We start from the raw sequence: 21,971 nt of genomic DNA, 5'->3' as shown, positions 1-21,971 counted from the left end.
GTTGGACTGTTTCTATTGGGGGGGGGCACTGTCAGTATAAAGCTGTGCCAACTTTAGAGAAACAGCAGTGACAAAGAGACAAAGCTGCAGCGATGACGACCAACACAGGTAAACATCTGACTGAAGCAGCTCTGCACAGCGTCAGTTTGCATCACTTATTTTCTTAACTGATATCAATGTACCTCGTTTATATAGTTTTCACTTACATGGGTAGTTTAGTTTCACTGGCTTCTGGTAAATTTTAAAGTTTATTTTAAATGGTATTGCTTGTTTTTAAGGCTTTACATGGTCAGGCATCTGATATCTCTGCCATGCTTGTGAGCTATGAGCGAGCTGGACCCCTAAGGTCACCTGGAACGGGTCGCCAGGTTATTCCCCGGGTCTCCATGAATATGGGTGAAGGTGCCTTTAGTTTATATGCTCCAAGCCACTGGAACATTTTACCTGATGACATTAGGAGTGCCCAACAGTATCATCTTTAAAGTTAAGTTGAAGACATTGCTTTTTAGCCACAAGTTTCAGAAGCCTGGTTTGACTAATTTAACTTATTTTAATTTACTTTAATTTAATTGACTTTTTCTTATTTTCTTCTTTTTTTTTTTTTAAATATTTTACTCTATTTTATTTTCTAACTTGATTTGATTTTTTTAAACTTATTTTATATTGCTTTTTTGGTTTTATTCTATTGTTTTTGTTTTTATTTTATTTTACTGTTATTTCTTTTTGGGTTTAAACTCAGGTGTGCTTTTACTTTTATTACTTTTATCTTTTATCATTTTCTTTTTTTGTTGGTTTTACTCATCATTTGTTACTGGTCCATTTATTTTATTTAATTGTGTCTTTAGTTTTATTTTAATTCATATATATCATCCTCTCTCCTCTTTAAATGGTCTACTCTTAGTATTCTATATAATTTTAACATTAATTAGTTCTGAGTCACATGTCTTTGTATCTTTTATTGGTTTATTCTTCATCTTAATTAGTTTAACATGAGATTTTATTCTTAGGTTTAATAGATTTGATTCACTTTAACAGTCAGTTGCCACTTTGTTTTGTGCCTGCGACTTCCACCTGGAATGAAATGTGCTGTATGATAAAGTTTTGCTTGCTGAAGTGTTTGTTAATCTTTTTTTCAGCCTTCAAAATGTCAAAGTGCAGGAAGAACATCACACACTTCACAGATGTGCACGGTTTGCCCTCCATTGAGAAGATTGTGAGGTCAGTGGAGGAGACCCCCGAGCCCATCAGCACCGTCATCACTGGAAACATCCCAGAATGGATCAATGGAAGCTTCCTCAGAAATGGGCCTGGGAAGTTTGAGATCGGAAACCAAAAGTGGGTTTAAGATCTTAAATTGTTGATACATCTGCCGCTGCGTCACAGAGCTGACTCCTCTCCTCCTCTCTGCTCTCATCAGGTTCAACCACTGGTTCGATGGCATGGCTTTGCTGCACCAGTTCAAACTATCCAACGGACAGGTGACGTACAAAAGCCGCTTCCTGTCCAGTGACAGTTACAAAGCCAACAAGGAGCATAACCGCATCGTAGTGTCGGAGTTTGGCACCATCACCATGCCGGACCCCTGTAAGAACTTCTTCCAGCGCTTCCTGTCAAGATTCGAACTCCCAGGTGAGTTTTTTTTTATCACATCTTATTAAAAGGAACAAGACTGTGTTCAGGCAGAAAATTAAGCCCCTTTTCCACCGCACAAAAAAACCTCACTAACATCTGGGTTTTTAATGGAATGGGAAAGGTTAGACCCGGGTCAAATGACTCTGCAGTAGTCATGGGTAATTATCAGCCCTGGCTCTGATCAGCATTGATGGAAACACAACACCCCGGGGAATGCGTTAATTTTAGCCCCTTTACTAGCGAGATGCAAAAAATGTCAATTCGCAGTGCTGCACCGACATAGTGCTTTTATTTTGAAAGAGACAACAGAAGAAAACAGAAGTGTATTTTGAAAACAGACAATGCATGTAACAGGCTGAAGTTGACACGGCGTCCCAGAACGTCAACAACCAACACACCCAGGGTACCTTGGACGCCATATGTGGACGTGGAAAGTCCATGACCAAATGTGGACATGTGACGAGGTCGAAGGGAGAATGTGGTGTTTCAGCAGGTTTATCCGTGTTCTAAACACGCTAATTATGGTGGAAAAGGGGCATTAGATGTTGTTTAATTTCCTTACACAGTGTAAATTCTCTTCCATACACCTGAAGGTATGTGAGAGACAGAATATGAGTGAATAGAGTTATTACTGTGGTTGTCCTATGCTGACTTTTGCCATCTTCTTTTTCCCCTTCAGACGCCACAGATAACGCCAACGTGAGCTTTGTGACCTACAAAGGCGATTACTACGTCAGCACGGAAACCAATAACATGCACAAGGTGGACCCCGAGACACTGGAGACGACTGAAAAGGTAACATGAACGTAGTTATGAGTGCTGTGGTTGTAGCTGATAATTGTGCAGAGGCATATCTGTGGACAGCAGTTAGTTTTATTGACCTGCTGCTTTACACATGATGGCGAGGGCAAGTCATAAACTAACACAACGTTGTGACTTTACAGCAGGCTTGCAGGCTACTGTTGCTCCTCACTGTGTGATTAGCTGCAGGATAATGATCATAAAACAAGGAGTTAATGAAACAGTTGATGTGTTTGTTCCTGTCAGGTGGACTGGAGCAAATTCATCGCTGTGAACGGAGCGACCGCACACCCTCACACCGAGCCCGATGGAACAACTTACAACATGGGGAATTCATACACCCGTAAAGGTAATTTAGGAAACATCCAATCAGTTTATTCACACATCACCACATTCTGTATCACTGCACAATACATAAGTGCAGTACACCACTCCCCACGTGTCTGATTACCTTTAGCAACAAACTACTTGTATCTGTGCTGACAGGAGCGAGGTACAACATCATCCGAGTGCCGCCGACCAAAAAAACAGCTGGGGAGACCCTGGAGGGAGCCACAGTGCTGTGCACTATTCCCTCAGTGGACAAGAGTAAACCATCCTACTACCACAGCTTTGGTGAGTTCACACAGTCAAATCAAAGTACTCACAGCTGTCACCCATGAGCCTCGACTATAGAGACATTTGAGAAGTATTTAACTGCAGGAGTCGTCTCATAAAACTCAGCTGGCTGTGCAGCAGGCTCGGTTCTAGACTGCTTTGAATGAGCAGTCAGATGTTGGTGGATGATGCAACATTGCCTAATGCCATTTAAAATAGCACATAGTTGCATATTTCTAAATCTAAGATAATGAAATGGTTCCTCTCTGTTTCTTCTCTGTGTGACAAGTGTCAGTCTAATGAAGCCACTCTAAAACACTGTTATATAATGTGTCCTAAGATTCAGCCCAGTCTCACTCCGAAGTCGTCGACTTCCAACGTCAGACACTGATGAAAATCCTGCTCTTTCACGTTGGCATGACACGTGGCCGGTTGCCTTTGTTGTTGCACCATGTTTACCCCTGAATCAATGACAGTTAATGCAGAGGAAGTCCGAGTAGGGCAGGTGGGGGGTGGTGGATGAGTCCAACAACCACTGACTTTAATTTGAAAAGGCACGATCCATGTAAGTGACACAAGTGATGGGGCTAAAAAATGAAGCCGATGCGTAAGTGCCAAAAACTGGTTCCACTAATGTCCACTTGAGGCTGGCTTCAAGAGTGAGTCAGTCCCCACAGACCCCCGATGCACAGCTTTACAGCAGAAATAAACATGTTCACAGTTTTAATAATTAAATAGTTATAGCCTGAGTGTCAGACTGAAGCTCCCAGAACCTTCAGTCTGACATGGTTTCCATTGAAGGCGAATCACAAGGGGGAGGGAATTTGATTTTTCCCTAACCAATCAGTAGAGATCAACGACTCACCCAGAATCTGACGTCATTAGTATCCATGCCTCGGGGGTGCCGAAAACAAGCGAGCATTGCCCGTTTAAAATGTCTCCGTCGTCGTGCACGCCCAGCTGCATCGCCCTTAAATCCAGTTTAGCAGCTTCCTTAATTTGGTCCTCTATTAACGCGAGTAGTGGCGAAATACCTCAATAGCATTGTTAATGTGGTCTGTAGGATCTGTAGCGGTCGCCATCAGCGTAGCGCTGATTGGCTAATCGCTAGACCCGTCCCCACCCCCGGTGTTCATTGGTCCGTCCATCGTTTGGACGAGATAAATCGCAAATTCATTGCAGTATGCCAGACCAGAGATGCAAGCCTACTCAGTTGAATGGGCGGGGTCTATGGTCTGGAACCAGGCTAAAATAGTTAATGTCCTCCTCCATGACATGACTTAAGGTTATGCATCATGGAGGGTGGGGCCACTTTGTGTGGCAGGTTGTTTGCAGATATTGTCCTTAGCGTCTCAGTCAGATCCATCCCTTTGCTCCTCTCGCCCACATACGGTTATTTCTGGCTCCAAAAACTCAAATTCTTCAAAACAGAAGTTCACAAACTAATGTTTGATGTCATGGTCTCTGCGTCTATTTTTACAGTTTATGAAAGTGACGCGCCATACCAGAACATCCTAAACAAACGCTGTCTCACTCCGAAGTTGTTTAATACCAGCGCTTGGTCATTGACTTCCAGTGTCAGACACCGTCAAAAAAAATATATCCTTTCATGCCGGCGTGATAAGCGGCAGGTCGCCTGTTATTGTTTAACAGTGCCTAGTGATGTCAGGGGGAAACATGGCGGCACAACAATGAAGGTTAATGCGGCGGAAGTCCGAATAGGGTAGGTAGGAAGGCTGGTGGATGGGTCCAACAACCACAGACTTTCACCCAGGAGGCAAGTGTTCACTTCCTGTAAGACTGTAAGGCCTAAACTCATGTTATATGTTGATGTGGAAAGTCCATGACCAGGTGACAATATGTGACGAGGTCGGAGTGAGGATGTGTTGCTACATTAATTAGTAATGCCGGGTTATCTTAAAATTATGAAGAAAATGCAGTTGTCTTGAACTCCTTGACGTAAAATGGCAAACATAGATTTATTGATTGACTGGGGACTACATTCTATTCTCTATTCTAAACCAGACTTCAATACTGACACTTTTAGTGAAAATGTACGTCTGACCTCTCCACCACCTTCACCCGAAATCTGAACAGAAACTAATACAATCTTCTCAATCCATGACAGCGATGTCTGAGAACTACGTGGTGTTCATCGAGCAGCCCATCAAGATGGACCTGCTGAAGATAGTGACCAGTAAGCTGACGGGGAAAAGCATCAGTCACAGCTTTTCCTGGGACCCCAAACTCAACACCATCTTCCACCTGATTCACAAGCAGACAGGAGAGGTGAGGCTCTGACAGGAAACACCGAGTTCTCTGAAACGCAGTCTGTTCACTGTGCTTGTACTGTCAATAAAATTAATTAATTCTTCTGTTTAATCCTGTGTTTCAGTTAAGCTCCATCAAGTATATCGCCAAGCCGCTGTCGACCTTCCACCAGATCAACGCATACGAGGAGGACGGCTTCCTGATCTTAGATATGTGTGCTTCAGATGACGGCCAGGCAATCGCCAACTACAACATCCAAAACCTGCGAAAGTCTGGAGAAGATCTCGATGAGGTCAGCAGGTTTAGTAAATGTCAATATCCAACAAGTTCTACACTCCAGGATTTGTCTAACTTAAGTCAAGAGTTTGGTTTGCCGAGACTGAAAAGATATTTTCCCATCAGGTGTATAACACCTTGTGTAGAGTCTTCCCACGGCGTTTCGTTCTGCCTCTCAACGTGGACGTGGACACACCCTACAACCAGAACCTGAACCGGCCCAGCAGCACAGCCACTGCTGTGAGAATTGACAAGACCAAGGTAGGCAGCCAACGTGATCTACAGGTATCAATGCTCAGGAGACTGTGAGAGTCATTTTTGAGTCAAGCTTGTCTGAACCTGAAAGTCAGATGTTGCAGTAGCAGTATAAAGGTTTGCAGCCGGGTGAGATGATCCAGTGCCTGGATGAGCCGCGCATCTCCAACAGCTTGTTGTAGGGAAATATATCCAAGACGGTAAGGGTGGGCGATACCACATAACCTCAATGTATTGTGGCTTGTTCCATGTTGGATGTATAAAGCCACTGCATTGGGAAAATAAAGTATAAATGGACGTGTCATTGTTTTTTAGGCCACTGGCATGAGACTTGCCAGTGGGCAGGATCAGTCTGTAATGCAGCCAGACATAACTATGATATGTCACCAGTCAGCCGAATGGCACCTGTCGCGGCGGTATGATGCACTGCCGGATGGCATCAGGTTGAAACGCCACATAGTAATGACGTAGTAACTTTGTTCTAATAGTTCTTTAATTAACTTTAGTATGAAAATACTTAATTTAACTTCCGAGTACTTTGTTTAACTTGTAACGGTGTATTTTTACTTTATTGTAATAGCATTTTTTGATTTTATTCTGACAGTATTTGTTTAACTTTATTCTAACAGTTATTTTTAGCGTTATTACAGTATTTCTATTTAACTATATTAAAACAGTTCATTTGACTTTGTAACTGTAGTTTATTCTATAATTCTGTATTTTAGTAGTTTACAGTTCTTTAGAGAAGATTTCAAAACATCAGGATACAACTGAAAAATACTTCGATATTATTTTAAGCCATACCACCTGACCCTACACGATGGCTTTGATTTTGTGCGTCATCGTGCTCTCTGACTCCAGACTGTCCAGTTTCACCCTACAGCAGAGCGCTCCCTCCTCACCACCTTGTACAGTCTGCTGGCCTCACCAACCTTTGTGCTTCCTGTAACAACCACCAGAGGGCAGCAAACTAAAGTCTCTGAAACTCAAATTTTTCAGGGGTGACACCTCAAAATACCAACGGACGAGAAACCTTTTCTTCTTGAGCCTTTGATTTTATCTTAATGACTTATTTGTTGAGGATGGATACCTTTAACTGAATCAGTTAATTTTTGAAATGTGTCATTAGTGTGTGTCATTAACCATGTTGCTGTTTTTCTCTGTCCAGGTCTTCTGTACCCACGAGGACCTCCACGGAGAGGATCTTCATCAATATGGAGGCTTGGAGTTCCCTCAGATCAACTATGCCAAATACAACACCCACCCCTACCGCTACTTCTACGGCTGCGGCTTCAGACATCTCGTAGGAGACACACTGATCAAGATGGACCTCCAGGAGAAACACATGAAGGTACGTTTGGTGTCTGTCTCTCAAAGATGTTTCCAACATTGTAGCTGCTAAAATAGCATCCAGTCTTCGCTACAAGTCAAACAAAAATCATTCTCAGGTGAAAAGTAGTAGCACGTGATCGCAGTACATTTATATGATCAGTAACAGTCCTTAATATTTAGAGAATGTTAAAGTATGTTTGTAAGAACTTGAACTGTGTGACTCCAGAGTAACGCCTACATTTTCTCACAGGTGTGGGAACAACCTGGTCTTTATCCCTCTGAACCAGTCTTCGTACCCTCCCCTAACGCCACAGAGGAGGATGATGGTGTCATCATGTCTGTGGTCATCACACCCAATAAGGTCAGTTAAAGATTTTCGAAAAGGGACCGTGCCTCAGTTTTTCATTTTGTAATGGTAATATTAAACTTTAAGTCTTGTTTTAAACACACTCATAGTAGGCTACAGGTCACAATACCTTTAGAGATACACTTTATGAATTTGCTACTGTATGTTTGATCGTGCATGTCGCAAAGCGGACTACTGGCTTGAAAGCAGCGTAGTTGCTGCTAGCTGTCGTCCAGTCAAAAAGCTCACAGTTGGCCTACAGAAAGTGATGTTTGGTCAATGAAAACAGAAACCAAGCCAGGAAGACTTACATGCTACGTCGCAACATTAGCCTACCATTCTCCTCTATTACGAACATTACACACTTTAAAACTCACCAGACCAACCAACTACCTCTGTGACGCCGTCCCAAGCCTCATTCTTTTTATCTCTGTAACTGAACAGCGATGCATTATAAAGGACTGATTGGGCGCGAACGCAAGTAATAAACTTCCCTATCCATTGTCGGAACAAGTGTGCTGTAGGAACCAAAGTTACATGGCTTGTTCTCTGGGACCCACTTCATCGACGCACGTCAGCAATCCGACTGGTTGTCGCCAAACCGCGTCAGAGCTCATTACCATAGAGTAAAACGAGTTTTAACTCCCCTCCGGAGCCGCCCCGGTCACTTTGGTTGCCCAAGATGCGCGGCTGATGACCAGGTCGCCCAAGTCGCCGTGCTCTCATTGAAAATGAATGGCTTCCGCCGTTTTGGAAGCTCTGGTCGCTGTTGGTTTGAACGTACAGTTAGAGGGTTCCCGCACATTTTCATGGATAAAGAATCAAAACTTTTAAATGACTTTTCAAGGACCCACAATTTGTTTTTCTGGCCCACTTGCCTGGGGTTTTTCAAACATGTCAGGTCTGTTCAAACATAATTTCAGCTAGCTTGCATACATGAAGGAAGAGATGGATAATGGGGGAGAATGACGAAACGTATGCAATGGTAAACAGAACGTTGTCACACATCGATGCGTATTAAAGCCACGTTTTGTCGTCGGCTATAGAAAATAATTTACCGTTATATGTTGAAGGTACTCATGGAAGATTACTTTAGCTACTTTATTACACACAACAAAATTCCATCAAAACTTTTAATGCCTTTTATTGATTCCATGACTTTTCCAGGTTTTCCATGACCTTGGGAACCCTGTTCATCAAGTCTTATGTAAAATTTTAATTGAACCGTGATGTCTGTCTCTGGAAAGCTTTAAACAAACTGTTTCTCATTGTTTGTGTCTTCATTCTCTTCAGGACCGGAGCACGTTCCTCCTGGTTTTAGATGCCAAAACGTTCGAGGAGCTGGGCAGGGCTGCAGTGCCGGTCAACATACCCTACGGCTTCCACGGGACATTCAACGCCATGACATAGACTTGTGAACATGAACACACCTCTGACCTCACATGTACAGATAGAAGTCATGGTGGAAGTCATAAACTATGTAAATATTGTTTTAAATGTTGTCTGTTGTCATCATACAGGTGGATTTAGAGGTCACTGCCCAGATGTGAATGTACAGTTATTTTGGACATCTTAGGAACATTTAAAAAAATTCAGATTTACGGCTTTTAAGATGTGCTTTATTAGATATCTTTTAAAACGATGTATTGTAAGTTCGTTTTTTCTTTTTATACTTTAAACCATTGTCTTAAACGTTTTAATACAAATTCATGTGAAGATATGGGCTGAACTGGGGGGAAATGATGAACACTGCTACTGTGGGAATTCTGTTCGACCTCAAATCAACAGATTAATTTTTGATGGAATTTTCTGCTGTATGACTTAATAAAATGTTCATCTGTAAAACAATGCTTAAACACTATGAATAAATAAAAAAACGACTTAAACAGCCAGTTTATGGTGCATTCATTTCCTCCTTGTTGTAGTAATTTGCTCGCTAACTGCAGATATACTTTCTACAACCAGTATGAAATATTGTAGGCAGGCGTTGCTGTGATGCTTTGCATGGTAGCTTCGGTCTGTGGAGATAGTACATTTAAGTCACTGATTAAATATTTACAAAACTAAACACTAATGAGACAATGTAATGAGCTCTATGTGTTAATGCAGAGTCATGAAGCCGTGGTAACTCAGTGTGGCACTTGCAGCCTCTGCTGGCCGACTGATTTGGTCTTAACACTGCATAGATCCTATTTAAAACACATGACACTGAATAGATAGACGTTAGAAACAGTCATGGAAATGCGACAAAGCTTTTCTCTGAGCTTCCTTTAGTTATGGGACTTAATACATTTTTCTTCTTGAAATTTCCTTTTTGATTATCTGGGGAGTGTGTCAGTGTTGGAGAAGAAGACACTCCCTAAATTCCTTTTTGTGTTCACTATCAACAATGTACGGAAGCGTATTGCATTCACTTGACAAACAAAAAAAGCCCTGTTTTTCTGAGTAATACTTTTTGATTTTCTGAGTAATTTTTTCCCTGTTTTTCAGGGTATTTTTTTGTGTTTTAGCTGACAAACGTGTATGGGCATGATTTCAGTTGTCAGCTAATGCTGTTACAACCCGTTACTAACCTAACCTGTTACACTGAGCGATAGGCACACTGGAAAGAAGCAGTGGAAAACATAGCTAGATTATCATACCCTGTGTGTAACTAATTATGTGCCTTACCCTTACTGATCCTGTAGCTGAAACTGTCTAGGAGCAGGAGCACAGATGCAAAGAGTCACCATGGATGCAGGGGTCACTTGCAGGTGCCAGGTGGGAGCTTCTCCCAAGATTTTGAAGTATCTCGTCTCCTCGTTCAGGAAAAAAAATTAACACGAAAACCAGAAAAAAATTACACCAAAAAACAGAATAATAAATAAATTACTCCGAAAAACAGAAAAAATTACTCAGAAAGACAGGGCTTTTTTTATTTGTGAAGTGAATGCAATATGCTAACATTGACAACATATAAAGATTTTTGTGTTTGATAAACACTCTTTAAAAACAAACACTCCTGCATACTGAACCTTCTGTTAGTATTCTCTCAACAACAATGTCCGTTTATATTTGGGCTCTATCACAAAATGTGCAACTAGTTAAAAGAATTAAAAGTGAAGTTGTGATGTGTTGATTCAAATTTATTCTCTATAACATTTATAAATTCATTTTATAGTTGAAGTAATGCCAGTGTCTGTTAATATAACCAATATATGACCTGCAGAAGGAGCCCATGGAATAAATAAAGCTTGTCACCAAAGGAAATCATTTCTCAGATCACTTACTGTGTGAATCATTTTGTAGCAGCAGCAATCAGCATGATGAAACCATGTGAAGAACTACATGTTCATGTATGACTGTTAGCATGCTCACTTGAACATTTAGCATGTTAGCGTTCACTGTTAGCATGTACAGGTGAGCCTTACTTTGTGGCTATTAGGTTTTAAGGCTGGGTATCGCCACTGATTTCCTGAATCTATTCAAATTCGATTCACAAGGTGCCGATTCAATAAGATTTTCCAATTCGATTTTATATCGATTCGATTAGGGATTTTTCAGTTACAACATTGATTTTTGCTGAATGTTAAAGAGATTCTCAGAGAACTAATGTTGTAAATTTTACAATGGATTATTTAAAAAAGAAGAAATTCAGAGCAGGACTAAGAAAGAAGCAACAGTAATGTTAAAACAGCAGAGTCGCGATATTAACTCACCATCTCCAAACTGACCTTTCCAGACCTGCAAAATATCGCTCTTCCTTCTCTTCACGACTGTGGGAATTCTGAGTCTCTTAAAATGACATAACACATTTGTCAGTCATGAGCATCCCCGCCTGATAGCTGATATAACAGTGCCAAGCGCAATTTACGAGCAGCCTTAAATGCAGCATTTGCCATTCCAACATGCGCGCGTGCCCTCTACCGTTATTTTAAATGTAACGGTGACCGTTTGGTCCAGGAGAGACCACCGCTCTCAGCTGACCGTGTGACGGTACATGTCAGCGACAAAATAACCGACTCTTCCACTCAGAGCTCGTAAGTAGCGCAAACTTTAATTGTTAAATGTTAATTAATTAGCCAATTAATTAATTAATTAATCAATCAATTAATTAACAATAAGTTAGTTACACATAAAAGCCTCGAAAATCATGGCTGTATGCTGTTAACTGCTAATGTAAATGAACGTTAGCTAACATAGCGAATATTAGCATGTAACTGCTAGGTTAGCTAAACATTTAACGTTAGCTTTATGTTAGCTAGTAAGATAAGTCTGTTGGTGCTGAGTTGACGAACTAAAGGGACTAAAGATCGTCTGATAACATTAATGTTATACAGTTAGCCATGTGTAGCATAGCTAGCTAGCTAGCTAACGTTAGTTGTATTATTAACATGAAGGTGTTTTAACACCTGGAAAATATATATTTATACAAGATATCGTGGTGGTTTTATGGTTTTACTTTCTATCTTAGACATGAATATTATGTAACATATTCTGCAACTTAAGCAGCATAACATTTGTCAGTTTGTCACAATAGCATCTTTTAACATCTGTCTTAAGCAGACCGTGAAGATTAAGGAAAAAAATACAAGAAAACATGATGACAGACCAATGTTAGCACACACTAGCACCCTGTGATGCTACTGAGACACAAACAAACCTTTGTGATAAACAAAATACCTGTAATTCAAATGTCTAACGTTTGATTTCACGTTTGCAGCATCTTTACATAACACGACAACGTGAGAAGCAACACTAATGGAAGGAGAACCCAGTCTGCTAACACCTAACAAGAGAGTAATGAACATGATCAAGGGCCCTAAACAGACGACACCCCAAGAGGTGAGATAAACTTTCCTGAGGAAAAGTCTCTTAAATCAATTAAAAAAAAATACATGAGGTCATGTTGAGTTAATGAGAGCTCAGAAGATACAACATACTGACAGATACTGAGAAGAAAATACATACATTGGAATTATTGAACATAACATATAACATTTCTTAGAGGATGTTCCTACTATAAAGATACAGATTAAAATAATTGTCAACCTTGATGAAGATGAGAAAAATAAATATATGAACGAAATAAAATAGACCGAGGCAGAGTTATATATACATACATAAGAATTATGAAAGGTAAGTTAAAAATTAAAACACCAGACATACAAAATTTAACACATTTTAGCAAAAAACATCAAGATACAAATCAAGAATCATAATTCAAAACAAGAATTGAGAAAAGTTGACACTTTTTTTTTTTTCATTTTTTTAGTGACCAAGAAAACAACTTAAAATCATTAATAAACCAGTTAAAGGAGGGCGCACCATTCCTCCACCTGCCACAATGATTATGGTTTTTACCCATGAGAAAGATTATATTTATTATGTCAGAGACGGATCAATTCAAATGATCTATATAAAAAGATATCAAATGTTTGAATGTCATTAATCTTCAGTGATATCCAGTTTTTTTTATGTCAGACCAGAATCTTTGAAAGGTGGCATAAAAATGTGCACATGTGCTCTAAGGTAAAGAAACCCACTGCGGACAATACAATCATACCTTAAGGCTTTTATTTTCAGTGTCATAATATTACTTCTTAAATTAATTGGTCAGTAGGCTATCAATAATCAAGAAAACTTTTTACAGACTTTTTTTTGCAGATGTTCAAGGCCCAGCACACAGGTGAGGAGGTAACAGAAAAATACTGTCGTCTATTTAAAGATAGTGTTGCTGCTAAAGGGCCTTACTTTATTCTCTATAAGCTTATTTGTACAATATGAGTGCTTAAACTAAACAAGATACATACGTTGGTTTGGTGCCATGTGAAGTAGGGGTGAGTTCGTGTACAAAAATTTCTAAATGTTTAGAGTGGGTAATTTTTTTCGTGTAAACGTGTATGGGTTTCACCGCTGGGTGGTGCTATTGCATTATACCAGTAAAGCCCCAGTTATCTGAATACCAACCGAACTGGCCATTTAACCAACAGTTACAGGCCGCCACTCCGAAATATCGCCATTGTGACGGTCCGCCATCCCGAATTCTGGTCCCTGAGTCTACGGCTTGTAGAAGCCGTATTTCCCATGCATGTCAGTGATTTTCACTGGGGACGCATGCGAGTAATTCAGGCTGACATTACTTATTTATGTATGACAGTAACTTATTATTATTATTATTAGGTCTTATCAGAGTGGGCTACAATGAGTACTGGGCCATCAAATCATAACATCCGTGGAGAGAGAACACGGAATTGTGTGCGCTTTTATGCATGTGAGTTTAGGCGATCACGGATATTTGATGTGGGAAAGATGTAGCCAGATGTATTAGCTGTTTTTAAGCGGTACCGAGATACATGGCTCGTCCGTCCGTCTGTCCGTCTGAGTCATGTGCGGCACTTCACCACTGACCCGTGCGTAAAAGTGCAAACAGTTCCGTGTCCTCTCACTGCAGATGCTGTGATTTGATGGCCCGGTACTCATTGTAGCCCACTGGCGAACAACCCCCTTAACGAACGCGCCATTTTAATAGAACGGAGCATGTAGGCTACTGATAGTAGCTACTACTACTACTACTACTGATAATTAGTATCACCCCCCTCCCCCCTAAAAAAAAAAAAAAAAAGTTTTTCATGTACTAACTTTTCATAACCGTTTATGATCTCAAACACGTGTACACGGACTCACCCCTAATGTGAAGTGAATTAGCATTAATTTGAGGTGGTCCCCCAAAAGTCTAGGGCTGGCCCTGTATGCCAGAGTCCCTCTAATTAAGTATATAATGTTATTATGTCAAATTATGTCCTTTTCAAATACAGTGGACAGATAGATCCATTTTTCAATGTGTGATTAATGATTTATTGCGACTGGTCTTCTTCCCATTGCAACAGATGGAGCCTACACCTGCAGGTGGAGATGAATCGCCATCGAAAAAGAGAAAGACTCCCTCTTTGGAGCCAGCTGATTCATTTGAGGCCACAACTGTAGGTATGTGCAGTGTCACAGTGCACTGGCAGTCACACAAAATGCTGCTGGATCGGAAAATTACATTTCAGCCCACAAATGAATACAATACGATAACGCTGTGTTTTTATGTTAGAGCAAATGAAGGCATCAGCAGGCACACTGTGCTGTCACACTGCTGCAACATGAGCTCACAGCAAGTGTGTGTGATTGAAGTGACCCATCAAATAAGTTTCTTGTGAGAGGTGTGAAAGAGAAACAGGAGATGTGACAAATGCCTTGAATTTGATTGTTGTGTAAACACGTTATGTGAAGTGAATCATGTGATTCAGAACTGTAGCTGATATCTGTTCACTGCCTGTGCTCCATCCTGGTTTTAGACCAGTGAATGCCTCCACATCATATTTCAGTCACATGAAAAGAATAATGGAAGAATACTCATAATTCAGTTTGATTGTCAAGGTAAGTAAGTTTTTGCCACTGAGTGAATTTGCAGCATTTGACCTTGTTGTTTTGTTCTGTCACAGGTGCAGTCAGAGAGTTCAGCGTGCTGTTCTCAGAATTTTCTGAAGTGTTAAGGTCAGTCGTATTTCATCTGCTTGATTAGATTTTACAACGTGGTGACATACATGTGCTTAAAACCTTGAGAATATTTGCTCAAAGAATGAAAGGCTTAGGATCTTTCCATCTGAAAGTGATGATGATGATTTTAAAGGAGCTATATGTAAGAAATCTAAAGCAAATAGTCGTAAAATCCTCCTAATATGTCACAGAGACTAAGGAATAATGTTCATATAACATACTGATCTCACCGACAACAATAGTACAGCCAGAATATTTGCATTTAAAAAACATTTTTACGGTCCGCAAATCATGTTTATGTTTTGAATTTGTGTTTTGGCCTGTTGCGCCACCCACCGCCGTCTACCAGTCACGCAGTCAGTGGAGTCTCAGCATCAGTTACAGTTACGACTGAGCTACAGCAGCACGGCAAGCAGCATTAGCAGTGTCCCAGTACATAGCATTAGCAGCCGGCTCCTCCTCAGCTGTATCCCGGCAGCAGCGTTAGCAGCAGAGAAGCCGGACTTGCTTGAACGGTCCGCTGGAAAACCACAGATCAAGGATGCGGCGACGCAGCCCTGCCACGGCAAATCAGTCTCCAGCGTGGGGGGGGTGGACACGACTCGCAGCAGCATTTTGAATTTGAGTGCAGTAACTGTTTTGGACACATTCTTACATACAGCGCCTTTAAAGTTTACTAAATCAGTTTTTCTCCTGAACAAGAAAAAGGTGTGGCGACTACTGGACATGTTTTTGATGGATACACATGAAACTTAGGTCCTGTCTACATGCGTAGAGATATTTTTTAAGGGTCATATTCTTCTTTGATTTGGCCTCTCACCTACACCACAGACCATAAATAAAGATGGATGATGACAAAAGTGAAGCCTAAACATCTATATCGCCCCCTGGTGGCTGGCTGCAGTATAGGTCATAAAGCTAGCCCTCTCCATAGCCCTTTTTAGATAGGAGTTGTGCAAATTTGCAGGAAAGCCCAATCAGTCTTTTTTCAGCATTGACAGTATAAAAACAAAATCGGGGAGTGCAGCAAAATGCCACTTACCTACTTTTGTTTATACAGAATGTGCCTTTTTCGGGGCAATGGGGGGCGTGAGCAAGTAACAAAACGTGTAGCTCAGCGTGTGACGTAAACAGTGACGTGGGAGGGAAGCCGCGGCTGGTCAGTCCTTCGGCGATTCTCTCGTAAGTTTGCCCGTTCTTCACCGTCCCCGTCATCTGACGGTTAATGGCCTCTTCGTTTGCGAGGACAAGGAGGGCGCGCAATTCCTTGTCTCCCCAGTTGCTCATCTTTACAGTGTCTGTCAGGTTTGTGTTTCCCTCTTGCTACTAGCTGCTCGCTAATTCCTGCTATCAGCTGTTTCCTGTTTATCCACTGCCAGTGGCTCGCATGTGCGGTGTCATCAACAGCTCCTCCCACAAGTCATCAACAGCCCCTCCCACAAGTCATTAACAGCCCCTCCCGTTGCAGAAGGCTGCCTCGGTCTGTTTAAACTAAAAGGGTTCCGCCAATATGTCTACCCTACGAGGTGGAAAATTGGGCACCTCGGATCAACTCGCCAATCTGGCTCTGTGTGTCTAAACGCTCGCAGCTTGACGGCAAAACGGCCCAACATTCACAGAAAATCTGGCAGTGTAAAAGGGGCTCATGTTAGTGATTGGGCCAAACTAAAAACTTATAGCATTAAAATATGTCAGTGAATACTCTGCTGACATATTTTTATGTCGTAAAACAAAATGTGAAAGTCTCTTTATGTATTCACCACAGACCTCATTTCACACATCTTTACAAAAACACATTGGAGTCCCTTTGGAGTCATTTTCACTCTATAGAGTGGATAGAGAGATTTTGTAAAAAATGAAAGTTGTGTGGACAGAATTATTTTTCAAAACAGTGGGAACAAATATCTGTACACGTGTAGACGTTATTAAGACATTGGAGGTCTCAGAATCAGAATGCACAAACAGCTCATTTTTTCTTCTGTTGTCTTACAGAATTTCACTAAAACTAATAATCAGAAAGTAAAGCTCACCTGTTCATGCTAACAATCATGTATACATACAGTTCTTTCACATGGTTTCGTCATGTTGATTAATGCTGCTGAGAGATGTCAACGTACTGTTGATCACACAATTTAAATCAATCAACACACATTTGCTTCTTCACTCATACTGTCACAGTCACACTTCTTTAATGTCAGTATTTATGTCTTGGTGCAGTGAGAGAGCAGCAGATGATGCCACCAAGATGAAGGAGCTGGACTGCATTTTGACAGAAGCTAAAAACCTGGAGGCCCACCTGACGGAGAAGAAGAAGCTCCTGAAGCAAACACTGGATCAGATTTCTGGTAAACTGTAGGGTGGAGTCAGCTGTTCCCTGTGTTAAGAAGCAGACCTGTTTATTTAACTGAAGATAATCGGATGTGTAAGTACCTGTACTTGTATATTTTTATTACATCTTAAGTTTGTTGGTTGATCAGATTCAGCTAATATGTTTATGTTGTTCATTATTGCAGCCTTGCAACAATCTTTGTGTTGTTATTGGTGTGATGTTACAATGATGGAAACATTAACCAGTCCTGAGTTTACACAAGTCAGCAAGTTGAATATGCCCAGAGTAACACACAGCAGTGTGTGTTTGCTTGTTGCAGCAGCACAGCAGTTTACTTTTATTTATACTTAATCAAAGAGTCACTGAAACAGCTTCTCAGTGTGACAGCTGGCCCAGTTTCCTCTATTAGTTCTGCATATATACAGTTCAACATCTATTTTAAGACTTTCAAATTTTCAGATGTGGTTTGTTAAATTGGCAAACGTGCAACACATCATATTAAAATGTTTGTATTTAAAACTCATGGGATTAAAGGCATGATCATTTTCTATGAGTCATTCATGCAAAATTGTAATTTGAATGTGTCAGTGAAGATAATATAATCTTTATTTATAAAGTGCTTTACGTGTCAATAATTAAAAGAGACAAGACGTGAAAACAACAACTTTAAAAGAGCTGATAAAACACTTTGGTTTATAAAAACTGAGGAAATAAAGACAGTTTAAATAAACTTAAAACTCAAGTAAAATCAGGAAAGGCTTTCTGATAAAATATGTTTTAAGAAGAAATTTAAAAGCGATCACGGACTCGACCGACCTGATGTCTGATTTCCTCGGGCAGATTGTTCCAGAGCCTCGGGGCCCTGACCTCTGGAACAGACAAAAGACCTCTGCTGCCCGAGGACCTCAAAGTACGTCCTGGCGTCCACGGTACAAAGAGGTCAGAGATATATCTGTTACAGAGACCATAAAGAGCCTTAAAAGTAATCAGTGAAATCTTAAAATCTATTCTAAAACATACTGGGAGCCAGTAAAGAGGCTGAAACTGGAGTGATGTCATCACGTCTCTGGCATCTGAATTCTGAACAGTTTTTGACTCAGGCAAGACAACACCATACACCTTTCTGCCTTCTTTATTATATTCATTCTTCCAAACTCTGATGACATCGTCTTGATTACCTGTAAATGATCTCTCTCTGGTTCATGTTGCTGCTTCATGGTTTCATTTCACACTGAAATAATCCACTTTGCTGCCACAGGGCCGCAGCAGTAATCTGCAGTTAAACCCACCACTTCAGCAGCTTCATCCCATATCCACTTTACTCACAGCGGAGTTCTAATCTCACTTTGTATAATCCCATTGATTTAATATGCTGAGGTTGTGGCAACATGAAGGAGACACGCAGCGTCCATGACAGTCAGATCGTTTTATTCTCATTAAAAGAGACATTTCTCATGTGCGAGAAACATCTTAATCCACATCTGGGATCTGTCACTTTTAGAGCTGCTCAGAGCTGGAATTATGGGCTTGGACTGGCAGCTGGAGAGGTGCCAGTTTGCCTCCTTGGTGCTGCTGAGGTGCTCTTGAGTAAGTCACTGAACCTCACCTGCTTGAGGCGCCTGTCCAAGGCAGCCCCCTCACTCTGACAGCTCCCCATTGAATGCATGTACAAGTCCTGTTTGTGCATGTGTGTATTTAGGGCCTGTGTGTGTAACAGAGCAGGAAAAAAAACGGAACTTCCCCACTGGGTTTGATAAAGTTTATTTTCTTCTTCTTCTTCTTCTTAAAAGGTAGGCTACAGCTACATCTTCTACAGCAACATACTGCTGCCACCATGACAAACTAATATTTGCTCACTTTCTTGTTTTAATGTGACATTTTTAATTAATAATAAACATGTTTAAAGCCTCCCTCCAGTCATTTTTGCTTCTTGTTTAACAGTTGACGTTCTTAAACACTAACCAAGCCAAACCTAACACTTAGCCCAGCCCAGCCCTAACTAATCCTGATTAGCATATTCTTTAACCTCAGCTAAATATGTTCATCTTTTCAAGCTCAAGCATTTCTGTTTGACCCATTTAATGTATTCAATAGATTTTGGATTTCAATATTTTTTTACACTTCAATTAAATGTGTTCAATGACATTTGGTGGGAGAGAATTTATACACAGTAAAATGTGTTGACTGAGCAGGCGACATGAAATAAGACAAGTTGATCTACAGGAGTAAAGGTCCATCCATCCATTTTCAACTGCTTATCTGAAGTCGGGTCATGGGAGCAGCAGGCTGAGCAAAGCACCCCAGACGTCCCTCTCCCCAGCAACACTTCCCAGCTCCTCCTGGAAGACCGTGAGGTGTTCCCAGATGAAATATGTAATCCCTCCATTGTGTTCTGGGTCTGCCCCGGGGCCTCCTACCTGTGGGACGTGCCTGAAACACCTTCAACGAGAGGCGCCCAGGAGGATCCTGATCAGATGTTGAACCACCTCAACATGAAGGAGCAGCGGCTCTACTCCGAGCTCGCTCCAAATATCTGACTCCTCCCCCTATCTCTAAGGCTGAGCCCAGACACCCTACAGAGGAAACTCATTTCAGACGCTTGTATCTGTGACCTCATTCTTTCAGTCACTACCCAGAGCTCATGACCATAGGTGAGGGTTGGGACGGAGATGGAGCAGTGTAACTGCAGAGCGACACAGACACACCACCACACAGGTACATGATGTAATAAGGGAACATAATCAGGTCGACATGTTGTGACCAGTCATATGTCTGACACATGCAGGACTTGTATGAATCAGACAGAGCAACTAGACTGCATTAACTGGGGATCATTGGACGTCAGTGAGTCATCAGATTATATCAGAGTAACGTAATCCTTTCAAACAAACACACACTGTGTCTGACAGAAAGAGCCCCCTGAAGTTGTCTCCGACCTCTCAGTCCTGGTGTCAGACCTCACTGTTGACTAAAAGTCAATTTCTTTGCATTCATTTCATTCCTGATCCAGACACTCTGTTAAGAACTGTTTCACCTCGTAAATATAGACGTCAAAACTGTTTTAAACACAGAATTATGGAATTTAAACAAGTTTATAAAGATGTGATTTATCATGATTAACTATTAGAATTCAGTGATTATTCTTGATTTTAAAAACTAATTGTTTGACAGCCCCAATATATATAACTATTTGTCTCTTGCCTCCAGCCATTGAGATAGATTTGTTTTAATTTTCTTGAGGTGCTCGAGCACCTGCTCCCAAAAATGTCTGTGCACAGGACTACTAGTACGGGAATAAGTCCAGTCAGTGTAACTCAAAAATGTGCCCAACCCAGGAGGAATTGCATTAGTAATGTTTAATAGTTTTTATTGGTTCTAACACCCTCCTGCATCATATATTCAAAGTTTACCTTCATGGATTTAATGGGACATTGTTTTGTCAGGGTCAAAAGCAAATCAACATTTTACAGTTATGTGATCTGGGTGAAATGATAGATATTAATATTGGAGGGTCTCTGTACATATTTCCAACATATTTGGTATCTCTCTGAAGTTTGTGGGGTCAATCTTGTCAATAAAACACTTTATAAGAGAAAATTCTGATCATGTATTATACCTGTATTTAAAGGACTACTACCCAACAACCATTTTATTTTTTGCCAAATTTTCCACTCACAGTTTGTGCCACACTTCTTCTGTAACTTAAGTGGGTATAAATGATTCTGTATACTTCATATCTATAACATCATTATTCACTAGTCCATAGCCATTGGTAGCTTTGTCACCTTCTACCTATGCCAGTCCTCAATGCCTATGTGCAGTTTCACATAGATTGACCACGTCAGTGAGTAGAAAAACGTGGGACAGACAGAATGACTGACTGACAGAATGACACACTGACAGTTTCCGTGATTATGTACAGCATACCATACCATGACTTAGTCATACCAAACATTAGAAACAACACCAACATTGGCCACAGCGATCGGTGGCATTTTAGCCATTTTGAAGCATTTTTCTGTTGTTATAGCGCCACCCAGTTGCCAATTAGAGTTAAATTTCTCCAGTCACCTTGAGGCGTCCTGTTCTACATATCTACCAAGTTTAGTAAAAATCCATATGGCGGTTAGGCCTAGATAAGAAATGAGCTCTCTAGCGCCCCCATTTTGTTTGATGGGCTCAATAATGGAGGGGTCCCCTCAGATTATGTGTGGTCATATGCCTACAAAGTTGCGTGGTGATGGGTGAAACCCTTGAGATGTTATACATCTTTATGTGATGAGCCACGCCCTCCGCAATATTCATTGCCTTATAGAAGCTCAGTTTTAGGAAGTTTTCCAACTTTTGCCAAGTGGGAACTTTAGATATTGCTCCCTAGATTATGTTCACCCAGTTTCATGCAGATCGCTCAAACTTCCTAGGAAGAGATCCATTTGAAGTGTTTTTCAAAAAATTCAATCATCATCAAAAATCTATATAAGCGGAAGTTATGGGTTCTTGAGGCAAATGTGTTCCTCATGAGGAGAGGCATCTCTGTGCAAAGTTTCATGTCTCTACGACATACGGGGCATGAGATATGCCCATTCAAAGTTTGACATTTCAATCAGT

The 21,971-nt window shown here is 40.9% G+C and overlaps 1 protein-coding gene across 2 annotated transcripts; it reads left to right on the top strand.

Annotated features, from left to right (window-relative positions):
• The first annotated feature begins 1,052 nt into the window (after positions 1 to 1,052).
• Positions 1,053 to 8,937, top strand: bco2b (beta-carotene oxygenase 2b). 2 transcript variants are annotated; one of them, XM_049575794.1, is made up of 11 exons: positions 1,053 to 1,335; positions 1,418 to 1,648; positions 2,319 to 2,427; positions 2,680 to 2,782; positions 2,920 to 3,048; positions 5,159 to 5,319; positions 5,426 to 5,593; positions 5,704 to 5,838; positions 7,001 to 7,183; positions 7,415 to 7,525; positions 8,804 to 8,937. In XM_049575794.1, exons 1-11 carry the CDS (start codon positions 1,082 to 1,084, stop codon positions 8,918 to 8,920), a joined length of 1,701 nt encoding a protein of 566 aa, XP_049431751.1. In that variant the 5' UTR covers positions 1,053 to 1,081; the 3' UTR covers positions 8,921 to 8,937. The 2 variants fall into 2 exon arrangements, with proteins under 2 accessions (XP_049431751.1, XP_049431752.1); XM_049575795.1 differs by lacking the exons at positions 2,319 to 2,427; positions 2,680 to 2,782 and adding an exon at positions 2,580 to 2,593 and having other exon boundaries at positions 1,418 to 1,633; positions 2,923 to 3,048.
• The last annotated feature ends 13,034 nt before the right edge of the window (positions 8,938 to 21,971 follow it).

This window comes from Epinephelus fuscoguttatus, linkage group LG5 (assembly GCF_011397635.1).
Source record: "Epinephelus fuscoguttatus linkage group LG5, E.fuscoguttatus.final_Chr_v1".
NCBI lineage: Eukaryota > Metazoa > Chordata > Actinopteri > Perciformes > Serranidae > Epinephelus > Epinephelus fuscoguttatus.
Note: the sequence above shows the minus strand (reverse complement) of the source record. Positions and strands in the feature narration are given on the sequence as shown.

Bases quoted from the DNA above. Each gene is read 5' to 3' on its own strand.
- bco2b (XM_049575794.1), top strand. From the start codon at position 1,082: ATGTGCTGTATGATAAAGTTTTGCTTGCTGAAGTGTTTGTTAATCTTT. The intron at 3,049-5,158 runs GTGAGTTCACAC...AATCCATGACAG, and splicing joins ATCCTACTACCACAGCTTTG to CGATGTCTGAGAACTACGTG. The intron at 7,526-8,803 runs GTCAGTTAAAGA...CATTCTCTTCAG, and splicing joins TGGTCATCACACCCAATAAG to GACCGGAGCACGTTCCTCCT.